Below are 24,436 nucleotides of genomic sequence, written 5' to 3'. Positions count from 1 at the left end.
TGGCACGGGCACCGTCATGGGCACAGCCTCCTTTCTCCTCCCCAGGGTGAAGCGGGAACCCCCGGCCCCCCCGGAGAGAAGGGGTCCCGGGGGCGGCAGGTGTGGCACTGCACGGCTGAGCCTCGGCAAAGCGCTGCCTCCTTCGCCCGCTGCCCTGTTGCTAAATCTCTTCCTCCTGCCTTCACCTAGGGGCAGAAAGGCTCCCGGGGTGCCCGGGGGCAGAAGGGACCCCCAGGCCCTCGCGGAGAGGTGGTGAGTACAGGCTTACAGCCCCAGGGCTCCACGGTGTGCTGGGGGGGCTCGCTGAGCCCCCTCTCTGCTCCCCAGGGGCCACCCGGGAGGAGAAGTCCCGAGCCCGGCACCCCAGGGTGGAGAGGAGATGGGGGTCCCCAGGTAAGGGCCGGCAGGGGTCGGGACTGTGCCCGGCGGTGGAGCAGCCGGTTGGCAGGACCCTTTTTGGGGATGAGATGTGCGGGGAGGACAGCCAGGAGCTCTGCCCCTCTCTCAACACCCGTGATTTCCAGGGAGACCCTGGCCAGGATGGTCCCCCGGGGCCAATGGGACCCCCGGGACCACCCGCTCACCCGGTAGGTGCCATGAGCAGGGGGGGCACCAGGGTCCGCGCTGGGTGACCCTGTGCCACGTGTCCCCATGCTGGGGATGTGGCTGCTGATGGCGCTTCCCTCCGCAGACCTCGTGCCAGAAAGGGCAGCGGGGAGTGCAGGTAGGGCTGGCAGCGCTCGAGGACACGGGGGTCCGTCCGTCTGTCCCGGGGACTGGGGACATTTCCCCACTGGAGCCTGAGCCATCCCGTCTTCTCACAGGGCAAGAAGGGGAACCGCGGCAGCCCCGGTCCCGGGGGACAGAAGGGCTATGGAGGTGCCCAGGTGAGGCCAGGGAACCCCCTGCCAGCCCCGGGACCCCCACGGGTGTCCCCACTGCCCCCTCCCCGCTCTCCCTTTGTAGGGGCTGCCAGGGCCGCGCGGGATGAAGGGTGTCACCGGCCGCCCGGGGAGCAGAGGACTTCAGGTGCCGTCCCCCTCCTTGTGCTGGGGTACCCGGTGGGTGCCGGTGGCCACCTCCAGCTGGTGGCCGTGCCGGTGGGTTGCCCACCCCACCGGTGCTCCCAAGCATCCTTCATCCTCCTTTCCCTTTTACCCAGGGTCTGCCCGGAGCCAAGGGCTCCCAGGGAGCAGCTGGACCAGTCGGTCCCAAAGGGGAGAAGGTGGGTGACCCCGTGATGTGGCATTTCACAGTGCCCCCCCCCCCCCCCCCCAGTGCACCCCAGCCTGCAGCCCTGCTTTCTCTTCCAGGGACAGGCGGGAGCCGGGGGCAAGAAGGGGAACGGGGGACAGCGGGGACCCAAAGGTGCCCCGGTAAGGCGGTGTCCCTCGGGGACGCAGCATCCTCCCCAGGGGCACTGCAGCAGGGGAAGGCATGGAAAAGCCGTGGCCAAGGAAGCTTTGGGAAGAGGGATGTTTGTGTAGGTCCTACAATAAACTGCTTTGGGATTTTTCTCCCCTCCCAGGGTGAGAACGGCTGTGACCGGAGGGGTGCTCCGGGGAGGAAGGGTGCCAAGGTACTGGCAGCAGGGAGCGGGGATGGGGGCGGGTGGGATGAGCGTGGGGCAGAGCCCATGGGGCTGCCGGGGGTCCCGGCCCCGCTCACGTGTGCTGCTTCCCCCAGGGCGCTGGGGGCCTGCCAGGACACCCGGGGGCTCAGGTGAGTGCGTGGGGGGGCAGGAGGGGGCACAGGGACCTCTCAGCCCGTCCACGCTGTGGGGCGTTGGGAAGGACGGGGTCGATATCCTCCGAGTGTCCCCCCTCAGGGTGATGGGGGCGAGAGAGGACCACCGGGGGACAAGGGCGCGCGAGGGCTGCCCGGGCGCAGGGTGAGTACGGTGCGGCCCCCTCCCCGCTCCCCCCTGCACCGTGCCCACCGCCTCAACTCCACGGGGTTTTCCAGGGCCACCCCGGGAGCACAGGAGAAGCGGGCGACCGCGGCAGCGTGGGACCTCCAGGAGAGATGGTGACTCCCTGCAAATTCCCCTTTTGCTGCCACATTTCCACCTGCAACCAGCCCCGCTGCTCGGGGACGTGTTCCTTGTTCCGATTTCCTCTTAATTTCTCTCTTTTCCTGCTGCTCCAGGGCCCGAAAGGCTCTCCAGGCATTCCCCCCTCCACGGTACGGGGTGCTGGTGTAGGGCCGGATGGGGATGGGGACATGGCTTCAAGGGGTGTCCTCGAGGAGCTCGGTGGCTGCCTGGCCCCAGCAAGCTGTGCTGGGTGTGCTGGGAAGAGCTGGGTGGGAGAGCTGGGACTGACGCCGCTTTGTGCATCCCTCCAGCCATGCGAGCTCAAGGCTTTCATCCGCCGGAGCTGCGGTGAGCGCCTGGGACAGTGACGGGGACGGCAGGGAGGGGACGGGGACCAGCTCGGGGGGGGGGACTGCAGTGGAGGGGACAGAGGGATGGTTGGATGGCGGGGGCGCAGAGGATGCCTGGAGGATGCCCGGAGGGATGCTGTGGTGGATGGGTGGGCATGGGTACCACGAGCATGGGGTGTCCCAGGGGGGCTTTTCCAGCAGCCCCTGAGATGCCACCATCCCCTCGCAGTCACCGCTTCGCCCTCCTGCCCTCTCTTCCCCACCGAGCTGGTTCTGGTGCTGGAAACCTCATCCACGGTGCCGCCAGCCCTCTTCTCCCGCATGAAGGAGCTGCTGGCCCTGCTGCTGCGGGACGTGCAGGTCTCCCCGCTGGGTTGCCCGGCGGGGGCCCGGGTGGCCGTGCTTGCCTATGCGGCCACCCCCACATACCTGCTGCGTGCCGGGGAGGCGGGAAGCAGTGCCGCGCTGCTGCGGCACCTCCGCCGCCTCTCGCCCACCCGCTCCTCCCGGCGCGGCCGCTTGGCCGCTGCCATGCGCTTCGTGGGTCACCATGTGCTCAAGAGGGTCCGGCCGGCCACCCTGGGTAGGATGGTGGTCCTCTTTGTCACCAGCGGCCAGAGCCAGGACCTGGAGGGCATCGGGGAGGCTGCTCTGCAGTACGAAGCCCTGGGCATCGTGCCGGCGGTGCTCACCTTCAGCCCGCTGCCCGAGGTGGTGCGGGCTTTCCAGGTGAGCCCCGGGGCCGGCGGCTGCTCCCCCTGTCCCCCCCCCCCCAGCCCTCAACCCCCACCCCCTGGGTCTGCCTCCCCCCTCCTCTCCAGGTCAACAGCCTCTTCCGAGTGGTCCAGCTCTCCGCGGCAGAGCCGTCTGGGGATGCGGCAGTGCTGCGGGATGCGGTGCTGCCCTGCGTCCTCTGCTTTGGTAGGCAGTCCTGGGGTGGCAGCGGGAATGGGTACCGGCCACCTCCGGGGCTCAGCTTCCATCTGTCCCCGTGCCCAGACCTCTGCCACCCCGAGGGCTGCGCCGCGGCTGTGCCATCCCCTGACCCGCTGGACGTGGACTTGGCCTTGGTGGTGGACAACGCAACCCCAGGGATGCCAGCAGAGCAGCTGGAGGCTGTCGGCGAACTCTTCCACCGCCTCCTGGGGCACCTGCAGCTCGCAGGACCGGATCCGGCACAGCACGGCACCCGCATCGCCCTGGTGCTGACGGGTCCCTCTGCCCCCGGGCAGGGCTTGGCCGAGGTCCCCTTTGGGATGCTCGGCTCCGGGGAGCAGCTCTGGCAGCGCCTCCGCCTCGCGCTGGTTCCCAGGACGGCCGCGGCATCGGCCGGCGGCACGGTGGCGTGGACCCTCCGGCACGTCTTCCCACAGAGCTCCGGCAACCGGCTCCGCGTCCTCTTCGTGGTGGGGATGGGGACGGCGGTGCTGTGGGACGAGGAGGCGCGGCAGGCGCTGGCCCCCTTCGCCCGGTGCGAGGATTTCGGCGTCTTGGTGCTCTCCCTGGGGCGAGCCGGGACGGAGCAACCGGAGGCAGCCGTGCCCGAGATGCTGCCGGCGTGGCGGTACCACTGCCTGCGCCTGGGCTCGGTCCACCCGCCCGAGATGGGGTACGCGGAGAGGACGGCGCTGGCATTCCTCAGGAGGCTGCGGGGTGAGCGGGGTGGGGGGGGTCTCGGGGGGCTGCAGCACCTCCAGGTCCCATCCCTGACTGCTCCAGGGGTAGACGGCTTTAGATCCCCAAAACCTCCTTGCCGGCACCTCCATCACACCTCTGCTATTCCTTCTGCTCCGCAGTGGAGAGCAGCCAGCGCCCCGGCACACCGGGGTGCCCCCGGGAGCTGCCCCCCCTCAACGCCGGCACCAGCGAGCCCCCCCCAGGGACCCCTGCGCAGTGAGTGAGCGGCACCGGGGCTGCCCCCTGCGTGCGCATCCCTCCATCCCCTGTGACACCAGTTGGGGGGCCAAGGGGGGCTGCACCTCCTCTTCCCGGGGATGGGGTCATCTGCCCCAGCACGTATTGGGGGGTTTGCTTTGATTCCCCCCCCCATCCCCAGGACCCCAGAGGTCCCCACCGTGCCACCCACCGGGATGCCCGTGGCATCCCATGGCCCCGGCAAGGGCCGGAGGGCTGTGGCTGTCCCTGGACCGTGCGCCCTGGACAAGGACCCCGGCAGCGCCTGCGCCCGCTTCTCCGTCATGTGGTACCACCGGCGGGAGACGGGGTCCTGCGAGCGCTTCTGGTACGGGGGCTGCGGGGGCAACGCCAACCGCTTCAGCAGCGAGCGGGACTGCATCCGTGCCTGCGTGGACCCGGGTAGGTGAGGCTGAGCATCCCTCGGGGACCTGGGGGGGTACCATGGGGTGCCCCCAGCCTGGGCAGGTGTTTCGGTGATGCCGTGACCATCCCGGGCAGGTCTCGACGGAGCCGGCGTGGGCGAGGGCAACGTGACGCAGGGTGAGAAGCATGCAAAGGGGGGTCGATTGGTGGTTTTTTCTTCGAGGGGGGTGGGGGTGGGGGGTGTGAGTTGTGAGCAGAGAGCAGGCAGGGAGGCAGGCAGGGCTGCCGGCTCATGTACTGGCTGGGTGGTGGGGTGCGTTTCCCGGCACGCAACCATGCCACGGCACTCTGGCCGTGCCACGAGCGTGCCGTGCCACCCGCCTTTGCAGCCGCCTGCTTGGAGGCGCGGGACGCGGGGCCCTGCCGCTCCTTCTCACCCAAGTGGTTCTTCGAGGGCCGCCAACCCCCCCGCTGCTCGCTGTTTTGGTACGGGGGCTGCGGCGGCAGCCGTAACCGCTTCGAGAGCCGGGAGCAGTGCGAAGCTGCCTGCCTGCCCCCGGGCAGGGTGAGCCCCCCAGCCCCTCGCCCTGCCAACGTCTCTGCCTGCATCCCTGCGCCCGGCTGCCGGGGTTGACATCCGACCCCCTAATGGGGGTCCAGGGTGCCCCCCGCTCCCTTGGGATGCCGTACCCGGAGGTGCGGCGCTCGCCCTCCCCTAACCTCGCCCGCCCCCGGCTGCGCAGGCTGGAGAAACGAGGACACCGGGATTATTGCACAAGGACCTCAAGGTCCTGCCAAGTTCCTGACAGCTCATCTTCAGCTGCTGCTCCGTCACGGGGTGAGGGGCGGCGGGGGGGGAGGGCTGAGCCCTTGCAAAACTCTGCGCACGCCACCGCCATCCGCCGCTCCAGGAGGATGCTGGTACCCAGGGCTGGCTGCTCAGCCTGGGAGACCTTTAAATAAAAAACACACCACTTTTCACACTCGCTGGTGCAGCTGGGCTGCAGAAGGATGACAATTTGGGGGTGGATGCTCCGGAGCCACGGGAGGCACTGGACGGGCGCCCCGCATCCCATCCAGCCGCAGCTGCGCGCTCCCTGCGGGGAGCAGCTTCCCCGGCCGCCAGGAGCGGGGGCCGGATCCAGGCGCGGGGGTGGCGGGGTGCTTGTGGCCCCCCACCCCGGGATGGCCGCGGCACCGGCGGGAGGCAGCTGTGCTGCTGGCGGGCTTCTGTCCCTGGGGGGGGGCTGCGGCTGTGCTGCTCCACACGCCCCCCCTCTGCTCTGGATGCTCAGCCCCAGGTCAGCATTCCAGCCCTAATAACTCCTGATCTTAATAACAGCAGCATCCCAGTCCTAATAAAGCCTGATCCTAATGACAGCAGCATCCTGGTCCTAAAAACACCTGATCCTAATAACAGCAGCATCCTGGTCCTAAAAACACCTGATCCTAATAACAGCAGCATCCCAGTCCTAATAATGCCTGATCCTAATGGCAGCAGCATCCTGGTCCTAATAACACCTGATCTTAATAACGGCAGCATTGTGGTCCTAATAACACCTGATCCTAATAACAGTAGCATTGTGGTCTTAATAACACCCAATCCTAATAACACTGTTATCCCGGTCCTAATAATGCCCGGTCCTAATAACAGCAGCATCCCAGTCCTAATAATGCCCAATCCTAATAACACCATCACCCCGGACCTAATAATGCCTGATCCTAGTAACAGCAGCATCCTGGTCCTAATAACACCCAATCCTAATAACAGCAGCATCCCGGTCCTAATATCCTAATAATCCTTGTCCTCAGGCAGCAGCCGTTAGCCGTGGCCGCCTCCGGCACGGGCTATCACCAGGAATAGATCCGAGACCTGATTCTTCCCCTTATCCTTTATTCAGCTCTGCAGTGCGGGAGAGGACAGATACATTTTTCAGGACAGCCTTGGCTCTGGCAGGAGGAGAGGGCAGCTCAGGTCGGTCCCGTGCCCCAGCGCTGAGCGATGCTCAGGGGGTGCCTCCCGTGAGCCCCCAGGCTGTGGCTGCAGCAAAAATTCACCTAAACGCCGTTCAGAGCCCCTAAAATGCGTTTTTTTTTTAAGGCAAAGGAAGCTGCCGGCAGCCGGGCAGGCAGGGAGCGAAGAACTGGAACGGAGAATTTTTGTTTCTTTAAATGTCATGTTTTTTTAAGCTCATTTTTGCACTTGGGTTTGGCGAAGCTGAGAAGACTTAAGTGACAAACCAGCTGTCCCCCGGCGCGGCGTGGCGCTCGCCCAAGCAGACACCCACCCACCGCCTCCAACCCCCCCCCCCACACCCCCCCCAGCACCGCCGTCGCAGCAGGGATGCGGCGCTGCATGGCAAAGCAGACACCCCCCCCACCCCCCCACACCCCTCCAACACCACCCCCCACCCCCCCCGACCCTACAACCCCTCGCTCAGCCCCACGGCGTCGCGTGGGCCCCGGCACCTCCCGAAATTGGGGTGAGTGGGTGGCTGCTCTCGGGGGCGGCTGCGGAGGTGTCGGTGATGATGCTCCCGGAGGGGCTGCGGCAACGCCGCGTCCGTCGGGGATGCTGCAAGGCAAAGCTGGCAGCGTGAGGGTGCCGCTGGGTGGGTCGGAGACCCCCAGCCCTCCCTGCCAGCCCCCCGCCCGCCCCTTTGCGGGCAGCGGGAGCCTTTGCGCTCACCCAGCGAGGCTAAGCCCAGTAGACGGGGACGATGCTGCAGAGGATGCTCGCCGCGGTGCCCAGGAGGGAGCGATCAGCCAGGGGCACGGCGAGCCTCTTCTCAGCCTGGCGAGGGGAGAGAAGGGAAAACAAGGCAGCAGCGGCGCAGCGCTGCACCCCAATTCTTCATCAGGGTGGGGGGTGGGGGCGCTGCACGAGGCACCGTGCCCGGGGCATTGCCGTGTCCCCCCCAGACCCCATCCTGCCCCAGCCCAGACGAGCAGGACGGTCACCACTCACCTGCCGGCGCTGGAAGGTTTTGGCGACGGCGTCCAGCCCCGGGATGTTGTCCTTGTCCACGCGGGTGACGTAGCAGGCGCGGTGACGCCAGGACCTGTAGCTCACCAGCAGCTGTTTGCAGACAGACCCTCATCAGCTCAGCCCCATCACCCCTTTCCCTGTCCCCCCCCCCCCCCCTCCAGCCCCGCAGGGCTCCCCGCTTACATTCTTGTAATCATAGATGACCGTGGCCGGGTTTCCATCCCCACCATCCAGGTAGAAAGTGGCGGTGTCCTCTTCCCAAGCCAATCCTCTCTGCAGCCCCATCCGCAGGACCTGGAGAGGGGAGACACACACACACACAGGGTGGAGAGGGACCCCACCGCCTTCTGCAGTCCTCCCCCGGGGGGTGGCGGTGGGGGGGGGGGGGGGGGGGTGTCCCTACTTACGGCGTCGGCGTGCCGCTGGTCGGCGCGCAGCCACATCAGCAGGGCGCCGGCGATGATGACCACCAGCAGGACCACCACCACCACCACGATGAGGAGGCACTTGAGGTGGTGGCAGCTGAGGAGCTTGCGGGGCAGGTAGCAGAGCAGGCGAGGCACGAAGCAGAGGGACCGCTTGATGCAGCCGCAGCCGGGGCAGCTGGGGCATTTGCAGCAGCGGGGCATGCAGCATTTGGCGCAGCAAAGGGCGCAGGGCCGGCAGCAGCAGCCCAGCTTGCAGCAGCCCTGGGGGCAGCAGCCGGAGCCGCAGCACTTCTCCGGGTCCTGCGGATACGGGAAAGGTGGAGAACTGGGGTGAACGGGAAGGAGGTGGGAGGCGGGGGATGCGGGCGGGCAGGGGGACGCAGCATCCCCTGCGGGATCTCGCTCCGTCACGCGTGCCTCGGTGCCTGGCCGGGATAAACCGGGCAAAACCCTGTGCTGAGCGTCTCCGCTGGGCACAGGGACACCCCCAGCGTGACCGTGCCACCCCGCTGCGGGTCGCAGGGACTCACCAGCGGCTCTTCAACCACCACCACTTGCTTCTCGCTGCTCTCCATGGCCACCACCACCGCCGCCTCCTCCTCCTCCTCCTCCTCCCAACCCCGGGCTTCTCCAGCTTTATACTGGGGTGCTGGGGTGGGGGAACGGGGCGGCCCCTGTGAAGGTGGCCCCGGTGTGCAATCAGGCTCCGGGTGTGCAGTCCACTTCACTTGTGTTTGCTGACCCCCTTCCCCGGGGCTGGATTCTCCTGGGAACCCGCTGGTCAAGAGGCTCTGAGGGCACTTGTCCCTGAGCACGGGGACCTCTCTGCTGCCCCGGAGCGAGGTGTCAGGGCCAAAGCAAACCCTCCTGTGTGGGTTAGAGCGGCTCTCCAGGGTGGAGCATCCGGTGACGGCCACGGTCAAGGCGAGACCGGGCTCGGTGCCCGCGTCCCTTCGCCAGCTCGGGCACCTGGAGCCGCTCGAGGTGGGCGAAATGTGAACGGGACATCAAAGCTTTCCCACAAACCACAAGGCTGGGGGGGGGGGGGGGAGCGGGGTCGCTATGGGGTGGGGAACATATTCCCAGACCGTGGATGGGCTGGGTGCTCCGCAACCTCGGTCCTGAGGATGCTCGGGCATCGTGGGGGCTTGGTGTTACCGGTTCTGGGGCTTTCGGGGCCGGCAGCGATGCCGGCTGGAGAGAAGGAGAAGCTGTCCCCGAGCATTCACACCCCATCCGAGGAGCCACACGCACCACCCGACTCTGTCACTGCCAGGAGAGGGGTCTCTTCGCCGCGGGAGACCCCCGGGGAGCCCATGGGTGCCCCTTCCCACTCCTCACACACACACACACACACACACACACACACACACTTATCTCAGGCACAGTCCCTCCTTCCTCAGGCTCGACTCTGGGTTTTCCGCAGCAGAGCTTCAGGTGTCAGATTTTATAAAAATAAGTAATTTAATCAAAAGGTACAGCAGCAAGGTCAGCCCTGGGCTGGGTGCTTCCGACAAGGGAGGGAATAAAGAAATCCCCCGGGGGAAATTAGCCCCTTGCCATCCCCACGCCTGCCCCTCACGCGCTGCTCCCGCATCTTTTAGCCCAGCGGTGATTTTTTGGTCTTCTAACACCTTCTTGGACTCTTTTCCCGCCCCCGGGCCGGCCGTCGGCTGCTCTTATCTCGTGGATTCGCAGCCTCAGCTGAGGGTTGGAGCCCCCTTATCTTCTGGTTTACCCGTCCTGTGCACCTGCGCCCGCTGGCAGAACGTGGGGAACCGAAAAGTCCCGGACTTAGGGAAAAAACACTGCCTAAAACCATCAGCGTGTTATCAACGTTTTTTCTTACGCTAAAATACTAAACGCAGCCCTGTGCCGGCTGCTGGGAAAATCGCTAAGAAAACTACCGTGGCCTAAAAGGCTTCAGCAAATGCAGGGGCTCGCGCTGAGCAAAGCGAGGCGAACGGCGTGAATCACGCCCTATTACACCCTGAGTAATTTATTCTGATTAAAACTTACTTATTTAAGCTAAACAACTAATGTCTCTCGACGGGGTGACACCGCTGTGCTTTGGTTTTGCCGGGACAAGAGTTTCTCCTGCAGTTGGGCTCAGGCTGGGACATCTCCGGCCACCTCCGGACCCCCTCCTCAGCCCCCCGGGAACCCAGATGTTTGCAGCTGGGTGCGGGGGTGAGGGTGCGCCCCCCCCTGTTGCCCACTGTCTCCTGTCCCAGGGTGTCGAGGAGACCCTCGAGTGGCTCCTGGCTCTTTGCTCTCCGACACCCCGGGAACCTTTGTCACCATCCTCAGCTGTACGTACCCTCCTCCTTGCCAGGGTAAAGGGGGGGGGGGGTCAGGGCATTTTGGGGAGCAGAGCTGCCGGCACCCCCATGTCGAAACATGGCAATGTGCAGTTTCTCTCCCGTTCCCGGCCAAAGCATCACCCCTCCTCGCTGCCCGTGTCGGTGGCCGCAGGGACGACCCTGAGTTCTCACCCCTTGGAAGATTAAATCACACTGCCCGGCACTGCTGGGCTCCTGGGGGGGGGCTGGTTCGAGTCCTCCTGGGGTCTCTCTTCTCCCTCCCAGTGCTGTTCTGGGGTGCAGCACTTGGAGGTGCCCCCCCCAGGGATGCTGCTTTGGGGCAGAGGAGCTGGAGCTGATGGGGCCGGGGGGCAGAGGGGAGCCGGGAGCGAGCGCGTCGCAGTGCGCGTGGATGCCCGGCTCAGCCCAGGGCTCGGTGCTCATTGGGGATGTGCCACGCGGTCCCCTCTGTCCCCATCTGCACCAGGAGGGGACGGGGACGGAGACCTTTCCCAGAGGGGTGGCCCACACCCCACGGGGGTGCCGGGGCTGCCTGTGCCTGTGGGCAGGAGACACGGAGGTTGCTCCCGCCATCTCGTCCTCCCCCCATTCAAACCGGGAGGGCACAGGGTGGCGGGGGGGGGACACAACGGCCACGCAGCCCCAGAGCCCCGTGTGTGGCGTGGGGGTGTGCGCTGCCGCCCCGGGAGGTGGGTGCTCCTTGGTTGGGTCTGCACCGGGATTTTCCCCTGAGCACACCGACACGAGGGATGCGTCCACCCACGCCGGAGACATGCGTGGGGCATCGCGGACCTCCGCCCAGTACCCCGGGAAAGGGGTGTCTGGCTGGCACGGGGTGGGGAAGGAGGAGAGCAGCACGCGGAGGCAGGGGGACAGGCTTTACTTGGCAGACAGAAGCGCGAATCCCAAAGCAAATCCCACTTGTTTATTGCAAGTGCTGCGGGAAAGCCGCGGCTGTGGACGGAGCTACCCCTTGTGCCGCAGGTGGGATGGAGCCGTGGAGGAGGAGAGATGCCCGGGCATCCCGCCTGGAAGGCAATGCGGGGGGCACGGGGACAGTGACATCCCCATCTCACCATCCCGTAACCCCCCCGGGAGCCAACTACGCCCAGTATACGGGGACGGTGCTGCAGAGGATGTTAACGGTGGTGCCCAGGATGGAGCGGTCGGCCAAGGGGACGGCGGTGTCCCCAGCCTCCTTCACCTCAGCCTGCAGGAGAGAGATGGAGAGGGGGCTGTCTTCCTCGGCTGCCGGCATCCTCCCCTCCAGCAGATGCTTGCCGCAAGCCCAGCAGCCCCCCGCTTGGTCCCGGCTGCCCAGTACGCGGGGGTTCGGCTGGGCTCACCCCCATCCCATCCGAACAGGGTGGCCACCACTCACCTGCCGGCGCTGGAAGGTCTCGGTGACGGCGTCCAGCCCCGGGATGTTGTCCTTATCCACACGGGTGATGTAGCAGGCGCGGTGACGCCAGGACCTGTAGCCGACCAGCAGCTGTTTGCAGACAGACCCGGGTCAGCTCAGCCCCGTCCCCGCCGCCACCGCCCGCCCCACGGCGCCCCATCCCCATCTACCTTGCTGTAGTCGTACACCACCATGGCGGAGGCGTTGAGCCCATCCCGCACGGCGAACGTCCCGGTCCTTTCCTTCTTGCTCATGGAGAGGTGCTGGGGGGTCCCTTCACCATCCAGACCATGGATGGTCATTCGCAAGACCTGCCAGGAGGGGAGGGGATCAGGGAGCTTTGTGGGGTCTAAACCCCATCCCTGCAAAGTGCCGGCAGCCGGTGCCGTTCCCAAATCCATCACCGGAGCCGGTGGCACCGTGGTTCCCCCCCCCCCCCGGCACCGCCTCACCGTTTCGGCGTGTGTCTCGGTGATGTGCAGCCCCAGGAGGAGGAAGGCAACGATGACCACCACGAGGATGACCACCACCACCACCACGATCAGGAGGCACTTGAGCTGGTGGGGGATGCAGGGCAGGCGGGGGGAGGCCGTGTACCTCTGGGGACACAGGGGAGCACCCGGCTGAGCTGCCGGCGCGGGGCCGGGGGAGGCAGCCGGTGCTCAGCTCCAACGCCAGCTCCCCGGGCTGGGTGATGGCTGCTCCTTACCGGAGGTGCCTCCTCCATCAGCGCCTCTTTGGAGTTGCCGTCCATCTCGTCCTCCCTGGCTGCGTGGCTCCTGTCCCTTTGCCAGCTGGAGCCGGGGGCATTTATAGGGACCCCGGGGTGGGGGGGAGGAGGCTGGGGCCACCCCGGCTGCCAAGGTGCCACTTGTGCTCTGTTTGCTGAGCCCGGGAGAGGAGCCGAGGAGGGGGTGTGAAGCTTCTGAGGGCCCTTTCCCGGCATTTGGCTGGCAGCGTGGGGTGGGGGGGGGGATCAAGGCAAACAGCGGGTAGGGAGAGCGTGTCTGCCCTCCGCACCCAGCCCCAAGCTCTGGCCGAGAACCCAGCACCCTTAGCACACCGTCTCGGGGGTGCTGCGCCCCTGTTCCATCCCTGCAGCCCCGTGCACGGGCAGCTGTGCCCCCCCCCACCCCGGTGTGGGGAAGGAGCTGGCTGGGCTCATTGTTGGCCGGGAGAGCCGTGCCTGGGACGGGACGGACGGGCACCCGGTGCCTCCCACCACCCGGCAGCGCTTGCTGCCAGGCCGGGCTGGGAGCTGGCATGGGCAGCGCTGCAGCACGGGCGCCCCGGGTGAAGCTACGGGGCGGGAGAGCCGCGGTGGCATCACCCCTGCAACCCCCTCCTGGCCCCCCATCCCCGTGCACCCCGAGAGCACCCAGTGGCCGATCTCCCCCCACCACCACCACTTTGCCGCGGCGTGCACCCCCGCGTTTGCACGCCCGCACGCTGATGAGGACACGCGGCCACGGAGGATGCTCGTGCTGCCACTCAGCCGCATCCCTCCCTCCCTCCCTCCCTCCTTCCCGCAGCACAGGAGCATGGTGCGCTGCAGAGCAGCGGGTCGGATGCCGGCAGCCTCCGCCGCCACCGCCGCTTCCCCTCCATGCTGAAATCTCCCGGGAAGGAGAGGAAAAGATTTCACCGCCGCTCCCGGGCACAGCAGGAGGAGAAGGACCAGCTCCGGGGAAAAGAGCAGGGTTAGGCCAGGGAATGATGGAGCTGCAGCGCGGGAGGAGGATGCCGAGGGGCCAGCTCTCTGCTCTGCTCCTCTTCCTCGCCTTGGCCTGGCTCTGGCTGCCGGCGGGGGGTCGGCGGCCCCCCCGGCCACCCCCTTGCCCACCGAGCTGCTCCTGCACCCGGGACACAGCTTTCTGCGTGGACTCCAAGGCCGTGCCCAGGAACCTGCCCCCCGAGGTCATCTCGCTGTGAGTACCCAGGCAGCGGGATGGGGATGGGGATGGGGATGGGGATGGGGATGGGGATGGGGATGGGGATGGGGATGGGGACGGGGATGGGGATGGGGACAGGGAGCAGGTCACGTCCCCAGGGTGCAGGGCTGGCTGGGGGTGGCAGGGACAGCCTCTTTCTTTGTGCTGCATGGGGGGCAAACACGTGGCAGTGTGGGGGTACGGGCAGGGTGGGGTGTCTCTAGGGGGGACAGAGCATCCTGGGGACACCCCGGGACTGGTCCCCGCGTCCTGCGGCGGTGGCAGGTCTCCTTGCTCAGGCGGCCGCCCGTCAGTGATGGATGGAGCAGGGCTGCAGCCCGTCCCTGCTGCGCTCCCCGTCTGCCGTGACCTTGGGGACCAGAGCCCCAAGGGGACACGGCTGGAGGGTCCTGCGCATGATTGCGGGGACGCAGCGGGACACCCCCAGCCTCGTGCGGACATGCGAGCGTGTGCGTGGTGGATGCATGCGTGTGTATGTGTGTACATGTGTGTGTGCGCGTGTGCACTCGGGCTGCGGGATGGGCATGTGTGGGGTGGGTGCCAGCCCCAGATGCCTGCCTCGTCCCCTCCGTGCCACCCCCAGCGGGCAGGATTGGTGCTGGGGCTGCCCCCCCTCCCCCCCCACACAGCACCCTTCCCTGGGTGAGTGGGGGGCTGTGGGGGGCTGCGCTGCCACGCAGCGGGTGACAGCAGGGACAGTGCCGAGGGGCACAGGGGTGGCGAAGCCCCCCCTCGCCCCCCCGCTGCTGTCCCCTCTCCCGCATAGCCCCTAAAGCTTCGTCTCGCCGGCAGGACGATGGTGAACGCAGCCTTCACGGAGATCCGCGAGGCAGCCTTCGCCCACATCCCCTCGCTGCAGTTCCTGTAGGTCTCCTGCGCCCGCCGCCGGGTATCCCGGTGCCCCCCGGTGCCCACCGTGCCCCATCCCGGTGCTGATGCCTCCCCCTCCCCCTCTTTTTGCAGCCTGCTCAACTCCAACAAGTTCACGCTGATCGGGGACAACGCCTTCGCCGGCCTCTCGCACCTCCAGTACCTGTGCGTGGGATGGGGATGGGGACACGGGGATGGGGGCGGCATGGGGAGGGTGAGGGGTATCCACAGGGACCGTGGGGGACTCACCCCATCATCTCAGGTTCATCGAGAACAACGACATCCAGGCGCTCTCCAAGGCCACTTTCCGCGGGCTCAAGTCCCTGACCCACCTGTGAGTACCGGGGGGGTCCTGCGTTCCCCGGGGACACCCGGGGTGGCTCTTGCCCCTTCACTGTGGCCAGGGCTCCTCTTTCTCCCCTCCAGGTCCTTGGCCAACAACAACCTGCAGACGTTGCCCCGGGACCTCTTCAAGCCGTTGGACATCCTGAGTGACCTGTGAGGCTGCACCGTGTGGCACCGGGGATGCCCAGGACACGGGGCTGGGGAGAGGGTGACATCCTGGCGCTCGGGGTTGGGGCAGGGTGCTGTGCTGGCTTCAGGCTGGGCGCTCGGTGCTGGGGGTGACCGGGTGCTGGGGGTGACCGGGTGCCGTCCTCGGTAGGGACCTGCGGGGCAACACGCTGGCCTGCGACTGCAAGATCAAGTGGTTGGTGGAGTGGCTGGAGAACACCAACACCACGGTCCCCGCCGTCTTCTGCAGCAGCCCCGGGCAGTTCGAGGGCCAGAGGATCCGGGACTTGGCGCTGGGTGACTTCCAGTGCATCACCACGGGTAAGGGACCGCGGCCGCCCATCACCCCCTCTCCTGGGTGCCCGGACCCTCACCGCCACCTCTCCCCACAGACTTCGTGGTGCACCAGGTCCTGCCCGTCCAGTCGGTGTCGGCTGAGCCCTTCACCTACGCCAGCGACCTGTATGTCGCCCTGGCACAGCCCGGCGCCAGCAGCTGCGCCATCCTCAAGTGGGACTACGTGGAGCGCAAGCTGCGTGACTTCGACCGCATCCCCGGTAAGGCACGCGGGCTGGGGTCCTCTCCCCGCTTGGGACCCCCATTTTGGGTGACCGGGGAAGGACACGGTCCCGGCGTGACGTGGTCCTGCCCGGCAGCTCACTCGGCGGTGCACTGCAAGCCCATCGTGGCGCAGGACCAGCTGTACGTGGTGGTGGCCCAGCTCTTCGGCGGCTCCTACATCTACCGCTGGGACACCGCCGTGGACAAGTTCATCAAGATCCAGGACATCGACAGCCAGAAGACCCGCAAGCCCAACGACATCGAGGCCTTCCAGATCGAAGGCGACTGGTACTTTGTCATCGCCGACAGCTCCAAGGCGGGCTCCACCAGCCTCTACCGCCTCAACCAGAACGGCTTCTACTCCCACCAAGCCCTCCACGCCTGGCACCGCGACACCGATGTGGAATACGTGGAGAACGACGGCAAACCCCGGCTGATCATCTCCAGCAGCTCCCAAGCCCCCGTCATCTACCAGTGGAACCGGGCGCAGAAGCAATTCGCGCCCCAGGGGGAGGTGGGGGAGATGCTGGACGTGCAGATGGTGAAGCACTTCAGGGTGAAGCGGGACCAGTTCCTCTGCCTCAGCCGCTACATCGGCGACTCCAAGGTGGTGCGATGGGAAGGGCAGCGCTTCATCGAGCTCCAGACGCTGCCGTCCCGCGGCTCCATGGTGATGCAGCCCTTCTCGGTGGAGCACCGGCAGTACCTGGCCCTGGGCAGTGACTTCTCCTTCACCCACGTCTACCTGTGGGAAGAGGAGAAGCAGAAATTCGTCAAGTTTCAGGAGCTGTCGGTGCAGGCGCCGCGGGCTTTCCGCTACGTGCCGGCTGCCGACGTGCAGCTCCTCCTGGCTCCCAGCTTCAAAGCCAACACGCTGGTCTACCGGCACGTGGTGGTGGACCTCAGCCTCTAGCAAAGGAGGCAGAGCCCGGGCTGCCCGTGTAGCCCCGGCATGGCTCTCGCCTCCCCCGAGAGCTGCCTGCTCCCACCCGAGGACACGCATGCGCCCACCAGCCCCTTCCTGCTGCCTGCAGCCCACTCTGCCCCGCGCTCACAGCCCGGCGCCAGCACCCCTCCCCGCCCCCCACCTTCACCCACCCCTCCAAGTGCCCCCGGGGCAGCACTCAGCCCCACGGCCCCACTGCGGGGGGATGCCACGGGCCTCAGTTTCCCCCTGGTACCCACAGCCACCCCATCCAGCAGCCCGTGGGATGCGGGCAGGAGGGTGGGACACTCCTTGTTCTGCAGACCGATGCCCTTGGGTACCTGCTCTGTGGCACTGACCAACTGGGGGGGCATTGGGGGGGCATGGGTGCCTCTGCCCGCTTGGGAAATGGGCTGGAGGCTTGGGGCGGGGAGGTTTGGGGGCACGGGAGAGCGGGGGGGCAGGCAGGGATGTGCACAGGCGGAGACAGACCTACAGGGCTGGATGGGATGCTCCCAGGACACTGGGGTGCTCCCAGGCTGATAGGATGCTCCAGGGTGGGTGGATTGCCAGAGGTGGATGGGATGCTTGAGGCCAAAGGGATGCTCCAAGGATGCGGATGGGATGCCCTGAGGAGGATGGGATGCTCAAGGCCAGAAGGGTGCTCCAAGGATGCGGATGGGATGCCCTGAGGAGGATGGGATGCTCGAGGCCAGTGGGATGCTCCAGGCTGGTGGGATGCTGCCGAGGCGGTGCCACCACCCCCAGAAGCAGGGCTGGCCTGCTCCCGTCCCCCTCCGTGCATGTCCAGCGGCTCCCTCTGCCCATGGCTCCCTGAGGTCCCGCTGCCGGGCAGGACCCAGCGTGCCAGCCGTACCCGAGGTGTACGCGCCCGCCGAAACGCTCCCCACAATAAACACACTGTGACATCCCACCCTGCCTGCGTCTGCCCACGGCCGCCCTGCGTCCGGCCACGGCTGGCATCCCCCTGCCCGGGGGTCCCACTCCAGCTGGGGTCCCGCTGCACAAGCCCCACTGAGCACAGGAGGAGGGAACCCTTTGTTTTAGGGTCCTCCAGGCCCTGCACATGGCTTGCCTGCTCTTTTTTTGCCGCAGATGCCTCAGCCCATGGCTGGGAAGGGGAAGCAGGAGGTGTTTCCCCAGGGAGGGGTGTCCCAGCTGGATCCCGAGCTGCACCCCGAGCTGCGCCAGCCCCCGGCAGCCGCCCGGCTGGTTTTCCAGGGGAGCGTTTCCCTGTCCCCCAAGGTGTATAAATATGCATGCGAAAAACCACCAATTAAGCTCACAAATAAAGATCCTCTCAAAGGTAACAGGCACCTCCGGGGCACAGCCGGCTTTTGGGAGCAGGGTTTGACCTCGGCGGCTACAGAGCCTGAACCCGGTTCCTTCCCTGACGTGGCCCCGCAGCCGGATCCGGCGCTGCCGTGAGTGCCACATGTCTGGTGCCACAGCAGGGCATTGCCATGCTTCTCTGCCTCAGTTTCCCTGCAGGGAAAGGGCAGATTTTAAATCCAGGTGGGATGCACAGGGAGCGGTGCAGAGGGATGCTGGCACCCCGACAGTGGCCGCAAGCGGGATAGGGGAGCTGGGCTGCCCTGGACCACTGCTGGGGACACACAGCCAAGGGGAAGGTAGCCCAGAGAGGCGATGCCAGGTCCACCGGAGAGGACTTTGAGCCCTGCTCTTGTTCCGGGAAGAAGCAGCAGCTTCTATTTTCTGCCCAGGGATCCACACCCGCCGCAGAGCCCTGGCCCCAGTTCAGCAACACGCCTCGGCGGGTGCTTAAGGTTAAGCGCACATGTAAACCCAGGTGAGGAGCGCCAGGGAGGGGATTTTGCAGCAGCTGAGGGTAAACCCCGCTGAATCAACACCTCGGGGTGATTGCCAGCACATCTGACTGCCTTGGCATGACCCAGCAGCGCTCCCACTGCAGCCCAACCCACCGCCCCCCCCCTCGGTTCCCGCAGCCCTTCCCTCCCTGCCCTCCTGCACCCCCGGTATGGCAGTGGGGGGGATCGGCACACCCTACGCTGCTCATGTGCCCCGCTTGAGCACGACAAAAACACCCCCTCCAAAACCCAAATGAAGTCCCCAGCATCACGTTAAGGGTTTTTCCCTCCTTTCCCTGCCTCTAAAAAAAAAGCAATGATGCAAACCCAACGATTTTCGCTCTCTGAGTGGGGGTTGGAGCAAGGGGGGGTTGGTCTCTTCTCCCAAGGACAAGAGGAAACAGCCTCAAGGTGCACCGGGGGGGAGTTAGGATGGTTATTAGGAAAATTTTCTTCCTGAAAGAGCTATCAAACTTTGGAACAGGCTGCCCAGGGACGTGGTGGAGTCGCCATCCCTGGAGGGATTTAAAAACTGGGTAGACGTGGTGCTGAGGGACACGGTTTAGTGGTGGTTTGGGCAGTGTCAAGGTTCATGGTTGGACTCGATGATCTTACAGATCCCTTCCAACCTACACAATCCTACGATTTTGGTGGTCAAGGACACAAAACGCTGGGAGCCGCTTGTGGGGCGCACCCCTTTTAATAGCGGCCGTCGCCCTTTTAATAGCGGCCGTCGCCCTTTTAAGAGCCGTCGTCGCCCTTTTAAGAGTAGCCGTCGCCCTTTTAAGACTCGTCGTCGCCCTTTTAAGAGCGGTGGGGCTCTAGAGGGCGCATGCGCAGAACCGGTGGCTGCAGTATTCAAGTCGTTCGTTACGTTCGCTGCCGCCGCCGCCGTCGGGGGGAACCGGGGGGGACCCGGGGAGGGGAGGGAGGATAACGCGGATCTGCCGTCCCGGGGCTGCCCGGCACGGCGCGGGGCTGCGGGCCCGCCCGCACCATGGTGTCCTGGATGCTGAGCCGGGTGATCGTGTGAGTGGGGGCCCGGAGGGGGGGGGAGTGTCCCGGTACCACCGGGGGGGGCGTCCCTGATGGAGGGGGCTGTGCCCGTTGCGGGGATGGGCTGCGGGAATTGAGCCGAGACCCCCCACCGGGGGTCTTTGCTTAACGGGCAGCCCCCCCCCCCCCCTCCCCGGGGGTCTCCGTTTAACGAGCAGCCACGCCCCCCCGGGGGTCCCCCGTTAACGGGCAGCCCCCCCCCCCCCCCCCCGCCTTTCCGCGGGGGTCCCTGTGCCGGTCCCGCTTTAGCGGAGCTGCCCCGGCGGGGGGGGGGGGGGGGCTGATGGTGGGCGACCCGGGATGCGCTTGTATGGGGGCGACTAGTCCGCCCCCCACCCCGCCCCGTCGGAGATGGGCAAGTATCCCGGAGTCGCTGCTGGCCCCCCAGCCCGTCCCGGGGGAGGGCGAGCTTGGCCTTGGATCCTTGCCACCCAGCCCCGCTTGCTTGCCTGGCTCCCACGCTGTGGCCAGCTGGGCTGGGTGGCCGGTGGCCAAGCGTGCCCCGTGGGGAGAGAGGGAGGTGTGGGCGCACCCACGGCCCTGTCCCCGGGTGGGCTTGATGTGAGTGGGGGGGGATGAAGGCAGGAGGGATGCTGTGCTGCAGGCAGGCCGTTTCCCTGCCCGTGGCCCGCAGCCTGAGCCACCGGGCCACCAAGTGGGTGTGCGGGGTGGCCCATCGCCCACGGGCAGCGGGCAGGTTGGTACTCGGTGGCGCTCCGGCAGGGCTGATCCATCCCTCGGAGGGAACCGAGCCTGCGCCGTGCCTTCCGCTGCTGCCGCTGCTGCCACCGCCTCGACAGGTCGGGCCAGTCCCCGCGAAGGTGGGCAAATTGGTGGCAGCGGCGCCGTGATCGCAGTGCCTTTTTTTTATCCCCCCCCCGCCCCCGCCACGGCGGATTTGGGGCCGGCATGACGCTGGAAGGGCTCAAGGCCAAACTGCGGCGTTGGGGCAAACAGCTCTGCTACTCCACGCTGCTGCTGCTCTATGCGGGGTGGCCCGCCTGCCTCACCCCCCCTCTCCGTTACAGGCTGGTTTTTGGGATGCTGTACCCCGCTTACGCTTCCTACAAGGCTGTGAAGACCAAAAACATCCGGGAATATGTGAGTAGGGTGTCCAGGCGACTCTTTTCCCCGTGTTCCAGCCCCAGGCTGACGGGCTCACCCGCTCCCCACAGGTCCGTTGGATGATGTATTGGATCGTCTTTGCGCTCTTCATGGCCACGGAGACCTTCACCGACCTGCTCATCTCCTGGTGAGGCTGGGCTGCGGGTCTGTCGGGGTCCCCGTGCCCTGGGGGGGAGGAAAGGGCATCCCCCCCCCCTGCCCTGCCTACACGGAGAGGGGCACGGGCTGCCCCACTGCCCACCCACCTCTGGGCAGACCCACATCTCCTGGGTGAGGGGCACCGTCCCCCCTACAAGGGAGCAGGACGTGTCCTTGGATCCTCTCCCGCCATCTCCTCACCCCCATCTTCTCCCCCCACCTTCTCCGGCAGGTTTCCCTTCTATTACGAGATTAAGATGGCCTTTGTCGTGTGGCTGCTCTCCCCCTACACCCGGGGGGCCAGTCTGCTCTACCGCAAATTCATCCACCCCACGTTGTCCCGCAAGGAGAAGGTAACCCTGGTTCTGGGTTGGGGGGGTCCCATGTGCCCCTTGGCGGGGGGAGGGATGCTCAGCCCTCTGAGGACCCCAGGTTGGTGATGCCCCAGGACGTGGTGCTGTGCACCGCTCAGCACCGCTGCGGTTGTCTCGGCAGGAGATCGATGCGTACATCATCCAGGCCAGGGAGCGCAGCTACGAGACGATGGTGCGCTTCGGCAAGAGGGGCCTCAACATGGCAGCCACCGCCGCGGTCCAGGCGGCCGCCAAGGTACCGGGAACGGGGGAAGGCTCCTCCGCTTCCCTGAGGATGCTTCACCCCCCAGGGAAGCCGGGAGAAAACTCCCACCCTGATGTGGGTGGCCTCGGGTGGCAGGAGAGGGGTCTCTGGGCGCAGAGCGCTGCCTGGTGGGATTCCATTGCCCTGGCCCAAAATTTGGGTGCCCCGCTGCTTTTGGGGTTTGTGTTGTGGGGCTGAATTCCATCCTTTCTGTTGTGTTCCCTTCCTCCTCCTCCTCCTCCTCCTCCTCCTCCTCCTCCTCCTCCTCCTCCTCCCCAGAGCCAGGGCGTGCTGGCCGGGCGGCTCCGCAGCTTCAGCATGCAGGACCTGCGCTCCATCCCCGACGAAGCCCCCGTGCACTACCGCGACCCCCTCTACCTGGAGGAGCAGGAGAGCCGCAGGCAGCTGCTGGGTGAGCTGGGGATGGGGGGGGGAATCACAGTGTTGGGGGGGGCCCCAAATGAGGTCCGTGGGCGAATGGGCTGTGCCGGGAGCTGTCGTGTGCCCCCCCCTCCCTGTCCCCAGCCTACGGCTCGTCCTTGCCCTTGGCCGGCCGGCAGTACGAGAGCGAGACGGAGGATGAGGAGGAGCTCTGGTCGGACTCGCAGGTCTCACCCAAACCGCCCCGCGGACGGGACTCCAAACCCCTCTCCCGCAGCCAGAGCCTGCGCGCAGCGAGGAAGACTGCGCCAGGCAAAGAGGTACCGTGTGTGTGTGGTTAAACGCGATGGCGTGGGGCTGGGGGCAGGGGGCCATGACCCATCCCTCTCTCCCTGCCCAGGGCTCTTCCCGGCTCTTGCGCAGCCGCGTCAGGAAGAAGGCGGCTGCGCCGGAGCAGGACAGCTAATGACGCCGGGGAAACCCTCTGCCACAAGTCTTAACACGAGTTTGCTGCTGCAGCACCGGGGAGGGAGCGACGGTTCGTGCATCCCTGGTCCTGGGGATGGGGCTTTTCCCCCCACCCCCCCTTCCCCCCTGCATTACACTGTAAATACCTTCTCTGACCTCTGTGCCTGCCCGGCTGCACTGTGCACCTCCCGGCTGTCTCACGGAGGGGTGGGCAGCTCGGCCCCCACGCTGCTCCCGGCCATACCCCCTCCCAGACCCCGCTGCTGCAGGTCGGCACCTCTCCCGTGGGGTCTGCACCCCCCCTCTTTCCTCCTCCCATCCTTCTCCTACTGCCATGATGCCTTAACTCCCCCCATCCCCCCTCCCCTGGGAGCCAGCGAGGGGACGTGCCTTGTCCCATCTGTCCTCTGAAGCCAAAGACACAGCCCCTGGCCAGGGGGCTTCCCCCCCACCCCCACCAGCTATAGGCTGACACCCCCATACTTGAAACCGGGGCACCGGTGCCCGACCGTGCCCTGCCTGGCACCACACGGCTTTTAATGTTCTCCCCTCCCAGACGGGGGCTTTTTTTTTTTTTTTTTTTTTTGTACATGGAAAAAATAAATTTCATTTCAGACTTTCACAAACAGGAGTCATCCCCTTCGCCCCCGCCGAGAGCTGTGGGAGCTGCGTGGGACCCTCTGGGGCTCCGTGGGGCTGTGGGGAGGGGGGCAGTGCGCGGTCTCCTGTGGGGCAGAGCAGGGCTGAGGGTGCAGGAAGGTGGGCTTTGGGGTGTGGGGATGCATCTCAGCCCCCTCCTTGCAGTAGCCGCCTCCCCCACGGCGTGGCAGCAGCAGCCGTGTCCCCGCTGGGACACCCAGGTTCCCCCCCCCCCCCCCCCGGCACGCAGCCAGGGCTGCAGGCGCATGTCCCCATCCTGGCCACCAGCCCCGGCTTGTGGCTTGTCCTGACCGTCCCGGCCATGGGCAGCTTCCCTCTCCCTGCCGGGGGTCCCCCATCTCAAGCCGGGGGATCCCTTTGCTCTGTCCCTCGGGGATTTATCCCCTGTCCCGGTGGAGGACGCGGGGCACGAAGCCTCTGTGGGGCAGGCACAAGGTGACAATGCCACTCGTGTTGCCTCTCCCATCCCTGTGCCCCCGGGAGCCCTCCTGTCCCCCAGTGCCCTCCTCTCTGGCATCAATCCCCTCGCTCCCAATCCTTCCTGCCCTCGCCCCTCGGGCCAGCTTTTATTTTTAGCCCCTGGCTGCTTTCTGCCCTTTTTTTTTTTTGGGGGGGGGGGTGGGGGGTGTCTTCCCAGGGCAGGTAGAGCGTCTGTCCCTGCCTGCAGCCCCCCTTCCCGGGGGAGGCAGCCGTGTCCCCCCCTGGCCCCATGCAGCCTGGCCAGGGGGGTGGCCCGGGGCACGCAGGGGTGTTGGAGCAGATTAGGTGGAGGTGGCTGGATTAGCCCTGTAAAACTGTCTCAGAGACGATTACTTAAAGCAGCGGAGAAGGAAGGCTGGGTGGGGACAGCGCAAGGGCCAGGGGTCTGCCCGTAATCCCCCCAAAGCCGCTTAAGGAGCGCGGTTCCTCCAAGGATACAGCTCTGGGAGGCTGCTGGGGCTGCCTGCCCGCCCTGGGTACCGGGGCTGGGATGCTGAGCTGGGCGGGGGGCTTTCCTCAGGATGGGGGGTGCGGGGTGTGCTGGCAGGGAGGTGGCAGCAGCATAGCATCGCAGAATGGTTTGGGTTGGGAGGGAGCTTGAAGACCACCCAGTGCCACCCCCCTGCCCTGGGCAGGGCCACCCCCCCCAGCCCAGGTCGCTCCCAGCCCCGTCCAACCCGGCCTTGAACCCCTCCAGGGATGGGGCAGCCACAGCTCCTCGGGGCACCCTGCGCCGGGGGCTCACCGCCCGCACAGGGAAAAATTTCTTCCTAATATCTCATCTCAATCTCCCCTCTTCCAACGTAAAACCATTCCCCCTCATCCCATGGACCCCCTCCCTGACCCAGAGTCCCCCCCCAGCTCTCCCGGAGCCCCTTTAGGCACTGGAAGGGGCTCTGAGGTCTCCCCGGAGCCTTCTCCTCTCCAGGCTGACCCCCCCACCTCTCCCAGCCTGTCCTCCCAGCAGAGGGGCTCCAGCCCTCCCAGCATCTCCAGGGCCCCCTCTGGCCCCGCTCCAACAGCTCTGTGTC

The 24,436-nt window shown here is 66.5% G+C and overlaps 4 protein-coding genes and 2 long non-coding RNA genes across 6 annotated transcripts; 4 read left to right on the top strand and 2 right to left on the bottom strand.

The window, feature by feature from the left end:
• The first annotated feature begins 42 nt into the window (after positions 1 to 42).
• Positions 43 to 394, top strand: LOC309681806. Its single transcript, XR_014270066.1, has 3 exons — positions 43 to 99; positions 190 to 252; positions 328 to 394. It is a non-coding gene; the product is annotated as an uncharacterized lncRNA (long non-coding RNA).
• A 166-nt stretch (positions 395 to 560) lies between these two features.
• Positions 561 to 1,023, top strand: LOC309681807. The gene is made up of 4 exons (XR_014270067.1): positions 561 to 587; positions 692 to 724; positions 825 to 887; positions 967 to 1,023. It is a non-coding gene; the product is annotated as an uncharacterized lncRNA (long non-coding RNA).
• Positions 1,024 to 7,363: 6,340 nt separating this feature from the next.
• On the bottom strand, positions 7,364 to 8,657 carry LOC309681852 (surfactant protein C-like; the record flags this gene model as incomplete). The annotated part of the gene is made up of 5 exons (XM_082495818.1): positions 7,364 to 7,459; positions 7,634 to 7,744; positions 7,838 to 7,948; positions 8,062 to 8,382; positions 8,613 to 8,657. 5 exons carry the CDS (start codon positions 8,655 to 8,657, stop codon positions 7,364 to 7,366), a joined length of 684 nt encoding a protein of 227 aa, XP_082351944.1.
• Positions 8,658 to 11,508: 2,851 nt separating this feature from the next.
• On the bottom strand, positions 11,509 to 12,754 carry LOC309681816 (surfactant protein C-like; the record flags this gene model as incomplete). The annotated part of the gene is given in 8 exon segments (XM_082495782.1): positions 11,509 to 11,616; positions 11,788 to 11,898; positions 11,979 to 12,119; positions 12,261 to 12,407; positions 12,518 to 12,634; positions 12,636 to 12,671; positions 12,673 to 12,702; positions 12,704 to 12,754. Coding segments are annotated over 8 exon segments (741 nt in total).
• Positions 12,755 to 13,521: 767 nt separating this feature from the next.
• Positions 13,522 to 16,617, top strand: LGI3 (leucine rich repeat LGI family member 3; the record flags this gene model as incomplete). Its single annotated transcript, XM_082495733.1, has 8 exons — positions 13,522 to 13,736; positions 14,553 to 14,624; positions 14,724 to 14,795; positions 14,893 to 14,964; positions 15,057 to 15,128; positions 15,295 to 15,464; positions 15,536 to 15,700; positions 15,800 to 16,617. 8 exons carry the CDS (start codon positions 13,522 to 13,524, stop codon positions 16,615 to 16,617), a joined length of 1,656 nt encoding a protein of 551 aa, XP_082351859.1.
• A 3,624-nt stretch (positions 16,618 to 20,241) lies between these two features.
• On the top strand, positions 20,242 to 22,640 carry REEP4 (receptor accessory protein 4). The gene is made up of 7 exons (XM_082495705.1): positions 20,242 to 20,636; positions 20,711 to 20,787; positions 21,031 to 21,151; positions 21,294 to 21,407; positions 21,696 to 21,828; positions 21,942 to 22,117; positions 22,198 to 22,640. Exons 1-7 carry the CDS (start codon positions 20,445 to 20,447, stop codon positions 22,261 to 22,263), a joined length of 879 nt encoding a protein of 292 aa, XP_082351831.1. The 5' UTR covers positions 20,242 to 20,444; the 3' UTR covers positions 22,264 to 22,640.
• Positions 22,641 to 24,436: the final 1,796 nt, after the last annotated feature.

This window comes from Vanellus vanellus (assembly GCF_965231255.1).
Source record: "Vanellus vanellus genome assembly, chromosome: 26".
Taxonomy (NCBI): domain Eukaryota; kingdom Metazoa; phylum Chordata; class Aves; order Charadriiformes; family Charadriidae; genus Vanellus; species Vanellus vanellus.
The sequence above is the reverse complement of the archived record's forward strand: the minus strand, read 5'-3'. Positions and strand labels throughout refer to the sequence as shown.